At 34.7% G+C, this 6,499-nt stretch overlaps 2 protein-coding genes across 2 annotated transcripts in view; one reads left to right on the top strand and one right to left on the bottom strand.

The window, feature by feature from the left end:
- LOC111434953 (methionine aminopeptidase 1D, chloroplastic/mitochondrial) overlaps window positions 1-2,998 on the top strand; it is a 20,747-nt gene extending 17,749 nt beyond the window's left edge. Inside the window, exon 10 of the mRNA XM_023072287.1 lies at window positions 2,565-2,998. Within this exon, the coding sequence (XP_022928055.1) occupies window positions 2,565-2,710 (146 nt within the window). The 3' untranslated portion in view covers window positions 2,711-2,998. The remainder of the gene's footprint in view (window positions 1-2,564) is intronic.
- Window positions 2,999-3,679: 681 nt separating this feature from the next.
- LOC111434969 lies at window positions 3,680-4,642 on the bottom strand. The gene is made up of 2 exons (XM_023072310.1): window positions 4,094-4,642; window positions 3,680-3,986 (listed from the first exon to the last, which is right to left on the bottom strand). The coding sequence occupies exons 1-2, from the start codon at window positions 4,556-4,558 to the stop codon at window positions 3,936-3,938; spliced, it is 516 nt and encodes a 171-aa protein (XP_022928078.1). The 5' UTR covers window positions 4,559-4,642; the 3' UTR covers window positions 3,680-3,935.
- Between the last annotated feature and the right edge of the window lie 1,857 nt (window positions 4,643-6,499).

Below are 6,499 nucleotides of genomic sequence, written 5' to 3'. Positions count from 1 at the left end.
CCCCCCAAAAAAAAAAAAGAACTCTAATAAATAAAAAAGAAGGAGAAGAAAACCGTTGAAATTCTGCCATCTTAAATTGAGCGTCCAAGCTTCAGACACACCCTGGCCTCACTAACTGCTGCCGATTGTTACCACCATATGCATCATAAACAACCTTAGTCTGCATCAGACGACTATTCCTCTTGAATCTTGAAATTAAATTTATGCATAAAATGAAAAACCTATACCAAAGGAAAACAATGGACAACAATTACTACGATCATGGAAGTTAGCATCTATCTGAAACACCAATTGCACCATTAATTTCGAAGACTCGTTATGTCTAATTCAAAACAATTTTTGCTGTTTCAAGTCAATTGTGTCCTATGCTTTGTTGTTGCTCAGGTAAAATCTACTAACTCATCAACCACCCGATTTCATTCGGGCACCTAGGTGCAATTGCTTTTTAGTAATTTAAGATGTATCTGGATGACTGAAAATGTAAGATCATAGTGTTTATGTAACGGTACTTCAATGTAAGTCCCATGATTCTTAATTTACTAGTGTTGGGGAACTAGAAGTAACAGATAAAATTAGAATAAATATTGAAAAACAAACACGCAAACTATTGGGTTGATGCACGGGCATTCAGAGTAATCTTTATTTACCACGGGTGCAGCATGTATTCACTAACTTGACAACTCTACATTGAAAGGTTGGCCTCAAATCTCCACAACAATTACTACCCCTCTTTTGGCCAATTGCTCTTAAAAAGCAAAGGAGAGAAATATGAGAAAGGAGAGTGAATAAAATATTAAAGTTACTTGTGTTGAAAGTGTTTGAGAGAGAGGTAAATATAGCTTTCTAGATCTAGTGAATTTATGACACAAGTTTTAACACCTCAATTAATAAAAATATATACTTTTTACTCTTGCTTTGATAAAAGAGAAACACCCCAAACTTACTATCTCATTTAAAAGTTAAAACCTCTATAATAATTATTAATAAATATTAAAATGTAATAACACAGTGTTAAGGAAAACCATTAGCTATTACTATTAATGTTGTTAAGTTTCTGTTATTGTTGTTAGAACTTCTTGTTCAGTTGTACTTGGTTATTATTTGTTGCTTTGGCAGATTGATTAGTTGTTCTTGTTGTAAGTTACTGGTTGTTCCTTTAACAACCTGAACTAATCTTTGTTCTACTCGGTAGTTGGCCTGTATATCCACTGCCATTGACCTTTATTCAATAAGGAAGATTCTGCTAGATTACGTTTCTGAAGATCTTTCTCTGAAGTTTTTTCCTCAAGAAATGAGCATTTAGGAATGAAAGATTAATGTGTATGTTCTGCAGTATTTGTCTTTTCCAAACTGTATTATGTTAACCAATGTTTATATCCCTTTGAGCAGCTACCATTAGAAACCCTTGCTCTTTTAGGATCATAACCATTTTATGGGTCTTACAAAAAATGCATGAAGGTTACATCCACCCATCATAAGCTTAGAGTAAGGATTTTAATGAGAAGGAACAAGAGCTCTCTTGACCCTATGAAAATAGGCACTAATTTGGAAACTTCAAGCCAACCATCTTCTCATCCATTGCCCATCCTGAGGAGTGAAGGCGGCTGGATAACATTTCTGAACTAAACAATATTTAATGAAGAATTTCTAGAATTGCCAACCTGTTCCTTGTCATGCTATCATCACCTAGAGCTCAATGCTACACTTATGGGCTTCTATAAAAAATTTCATCCCAGCAAAAGCCAAGTCACCTCATCTTTATTCTTCCAGCTTGAAAGTCAGCCTTGATCAGTCTTGTATAAGAGGGCTCAAGTTTTTAGATTAAAGAGTGCTCTCTATTTGAAATTGAGAACGTCTTCCGTTATTCAAATTTGTAGCTTGGCATCTGGGGTTAGGTTATCATCCCATAACACCAAATTGATAGCATCATGATCGCCTACATTTCTTGTGGTATAAGTTCTAATATTTAGGCATTCAAAACCTACGGATGTTGGCGAGAAAAACTAATCACTTCAGGCTAAGGTTTCAGTTCTGGGTTTTTAATTATGTAAACACCAACTTTCATTGAGTGAATCGGTTATAGTTTCAATTGAGTGATCGGTCTGAAATCTCAATTCTGCAAATTCAACTTTCCTACTTTTTATTTTTATTTTTTTATCAACGTCTCAATTCACCACATCAATGCTCTCCTTGCTCTCCAAAATTAATCCTCTGTTTAATGGATGATTTAGTTTTGATTAAGCATTTGCAGTGTTGCACACTAACCTTTCTTCTCTTGCCCTTCTTACTTGCCATGTATACGCCAATAGGCACTATTACTGTTACTGAACCAGGGATTGTGTAATATTTTCCTAAACACAAACTTGCAAGGACCTAGCATATTTTTCAACTACAAAATTAACATTAAAGCCACGAGGATGCAATTTTTTTTTTTTTTTTTTAACACAGTTAAAGGCTGTTAGCATGTACATTGTACAATATTTTGTGCACGTTAGAATTCATACTTTCGTTCTTCTTGCACCATTGTTGATTTCTTTTGTGCACATTTTTTTATTCTTGTGCAGAGCCAATGCTAACTATGGGTAGCATAAATCCTGTCATGTGGGATGATAACTGGACTGTCGTAACAGAAGACGGAAGTCTGTCAGCACAATTTGAACATACCATCTTAATAACCGATGATGGAGCTGAGATATTAACGCAGTGTTAAACAACGGTGGATCTCATGGCAAGACTTTGATATTCCAAATACAAGTATTTTTCTTATCCTGAAGCTCATATTCATTTATCACCGCCAAATGTATGTATCAAAAAACATGGAAGTCATTTCTTGAGACAAACAGCTCTTGAATAATGTATTAAAAGTTTTTAAGCTTCAATTTAGTACTTCCTTCTTACAAGGATTTCCCTGATCTGGTATATATAATGATGATGGTTCTGTTGGAGAATTAAAGGAAGCTGATACGAGCATTAGAAGGGAAAAAAATTGGAGAAAAAATTCTCTCGAGTACTATTCCTCTTTGCTAAATTGGAACCGATGCTTGCAAGGAGAGAGAAAACCTCGGAAAGTTTCATCTAAGAAAGGCTTTAGAGAGTTGAACATCCCAAAGAACTTCGAAAATACCACAAAAAAAAATCATTGTAAATTACAAAAATCATAAGATCTTAGGCAGGTTGTATGGTTTTTGATGTGATGTCGCTGTCAATCGTATATGGGTGTCTTGTCTTTATTTTAAAATATAAGGCGGGAGTATTTTAAGAAGGGTACTGACTTGGCAAGTGTGTCAATGGTTATCCCTATCACCGTACATTCTTGTAAACCAATTGAGCTAAGGCTATATGCATTGTTTTTCTTAATTAATCGTAGTTTAAAATACTAATTATCACTTAAAGTCAATCTAAAAACCTCCGACCTGCCAGATTCAAACCAACGACCTAAGGATAAGCTGATGGAATGTCCACTACAGTCCTCCGCTCTACCAACTGAGCTAAGGTTGGATTTGTTTCCATATTTTTCAATATTCTACTGTCCCACTTTCTTACTTAAAAGAAAAAAAAAAAAAAAAAATTAAATATAGTAAATGGAAAAATCTGCAGATCTACCTTGAAATTGTGTGAGAGAGTGTGTGTGTGTTGTTGTTATTTTTTAAATGATACCAACAATCGTGGCTTAGCTGTGTACATTAATATTGTAAAAGTTTGCATTGAAACCCTCGCATTCAGCCTCACCTTAATCAAATATTTATTTCTCTTTTGACTTCCGCTGTTTAAGGATACAATTTTATGAAATTGCCATGCTTTAATATTTGATTCCAAAGGACTCTACTCAACAATCCTTTCAAACGCTACGTCTTTCTTAACATTAATCAACTCCACAACTTAACACTTAGCTACAATTTATTTATTAAAAAAAAAAACTAAGCTTCTCCCTTTCTCTAGAGCTCAATCTCCACGTCTTTGCAACTCGATCCTCCTTCGTTTTGTACCTGAAAATATCAATCAACATTGTTGGATGAAAGTCTTACATTGGCTAATTTAGGGAAGAGTTTATGCTTAAAGGTGACAATATCATCTTAATAAGTGTTTTCTTTACCTGGGAGGAGTTTGCGGTGGTACTAGGTGAGGGAGACCAACCCAACGACCTTTTGCCACCGGACGCTTTCTTGGAGGCATTCTGGGACTTTTTCAAGCCTAGAAACCCCTTCCAGCTGCCCCTCGAAGGGCGCTGGGAAACATCGTTCTCCTCCTCATCTTCCTCTTCCTCTTCCTCGACCAGAAGTTCATCTCTAAGAGTAGTGGCAGCCCTGTGGGAGTCCTTGAAGGGGAGAAGGCGTCCCTCGAAGAAGAGTTCGTCGGCTGTCATCATGGAGTAGTTGGAGACGGAGAATTCGAAATCAGAGGAGGAGACGGGGCCCGGGGCAGCACAGGAGCGTTGCTCTTGGCGTTTGAGGGACTGCTGGATGTCCACGAAGTCGCTTGAGAAGGAGATTCGAGGGCTGGCCGGAGCACGGTGGTGGAGGGACTTATGGTCGGAGTTGTACATGTCTAAGCATGCCATTACAGCTGTGAAACCAACATTGGGGAGAAGGAACAAAAATATTCACTATTATCTCTATCACCAAACAATGTTAACTTTCCACAAACCTACCTATTTATACCTCTTTATCTTTGCTTTGACGGCTGTGCCCTTTTTTTCTTCTCTCTCTATAAAATATATACTATATTAGTTTCTCACATTTTATGATTATGTTATGTTACGGGGCCATGTTGTGATATTGATATTGTATCATGCTTGAACCTCCCTATCATACCGTGAAAACTATATTAACATATTCATTCTTAGCCCATGAGACATTGATAAGCCATGCATATTAACTACGAAAGATATGACAAGTACTACGTATGTCTGTTTCATAGGGATGCTATGTCATGAAAATAATGGAGTTATGAGTTGAATTTAAACATATACCATAATTTAAAGCTATGGGGACCTTATGCATTTTGTATGTCACATAGACTAGGATACTTTTATGTATGATCAGTACGAACGAATACGTTACAATATCTATGTACGCCATGATATTATGTGGGCTCCTTTCCCTTCATGACACTAGCAGCGTGAGTGTGCGCTAGTTGAAAGGCATGTCTATGGGTACATATATATATGCCCTGGCGGGTTGATGCATGTGTGTGTATGCATAAAGAAGTACCACACATCCAAATTTTGTCTAGACTAGAAAGTAGAGTTTTAAGACCATGATATTTATATGATATTTATATAAAAAGATAGGTTCGCCATAATTTCATGTGATTACATTTGCTGACTCCAACAATGGAGTTACTTATTGATTATTTTTTTAAATACTCAAGCCACATGTTCGTCCTTGTCAAGTAAAAAACACCGTTGTACAGATGACAACGTCAATGTGTAGGCCAAAAGAATAAATTCAAGAGGTTGACCTAACTTTGAAATTATTTTTATTATTTCGTTTTCTACCTACATTAGACATGCACGCATGCATATAGTAACGACTTTATTTTAGTAGTAAAATTATGGTCGTTAAAGTGCGAATGTGAGGATGGAGATTTGAACTTTCACTATTGGAGACCATTATTGATGCTTTAATAATTGAGTTTGCTCGATGACAAGAATAATTATTAGGGGGTTTCCAGCTATTCTCTTGTCATGATGTTGTCAAAGTAGGACAAGGAACAACATAGAGTCGACATATATAAAGGTCATTCCCTCTCATGTCAAATTCACATTGTGAGACTATCAAGACTAGACCGACTACTTAAGAAATATACCACGATGTATGATAGCATATTAAAGTTGTAAATAATGACAGCATACATTTAAGACTAGAAACACAGCTATCTACGGATGTTTTTGTAATTTTTAAGGTTTCTTTAATTTCTTTAATTTCTTTTGAGAAATTTGGTCGTTGGTTTAGTTTAACACTTTTCCGAATTTATTAGTTGGTTTATAAGTAATTAATAAATTTTAAACACAGATTAAAACATATAATTAAATATCAGTGGGATTAAAAGCTTTAAATTAAAACCAACCAGTATGGTAGAGATTTTATTAACATTCTTTATTCAATAAAATAATAATAAACTCTTTTTTTTTTTTTTTCTCGATGTTGAGAAATATCTTTCATTACTTAATCCAAAGTTAACAGTATTTTGACTAAAGAAGACTCCAAGAAGCTTCCTTTTACCTTAAAAAATTGGGAAATCTTTAAATAATTTTTGGAAAAATATTGATTTGCCAGCTGGAATAACATATAGTATATACATAGATTTTGGTAAAATATTATAATACAATAAGTCAAACATAAAGATTCGAATCCTATATTTGTCACTTAATTAATAATCATATTTGATTCTTTTACAACTCATTCTCTCATGCTCAAGCTTTAGGGTAACACCATATTTATTTCATAATATTAAAAAAAAAAAAAAAAAAAAAAAAAAAAAAAAAAAAAAAAAAAAA

Source organism: Cucurbita moschata, unplaced genomic scaffold (assembly GCF_002738365.1).
Source record: "Cucurbita moschata cultivar Rifu unplaced genomic scaffold, Cmos_1.0 Cmo_Scf00047, whole genome shotgun sequence".
Taxonomy (NCBI): Eukaryota; Viridiplantae; Streptophyta; class Magnoliopsida; order Cucurbitales; family Cucurbitaceae; genus Cucurbita; species Cucurbita moschata.
Note: the sequence above shows the minus strand (reverse complement) of the source record. Positions and strands in the feature narration are given on the sequence as shown.

What these genes read in the sequence shown, in the direction of transcription:
- LOC111434969 (XM_023072310.1), bottom strand. Translation starts at nt 4,558, where the DNA reads ATGGCATGCTTAGACATGTACAACTCCGACCATAAGTCCCTCCACCAC. An exon ending in CCACCGCAAACTCCTCCCAG is followed by an intron (nt 3,987 to 4,093) that starts GTAAAGAAAACA and finishes TGATATTTTCAG; the next exon opens with GTACAAAACGAAGGAGGATC.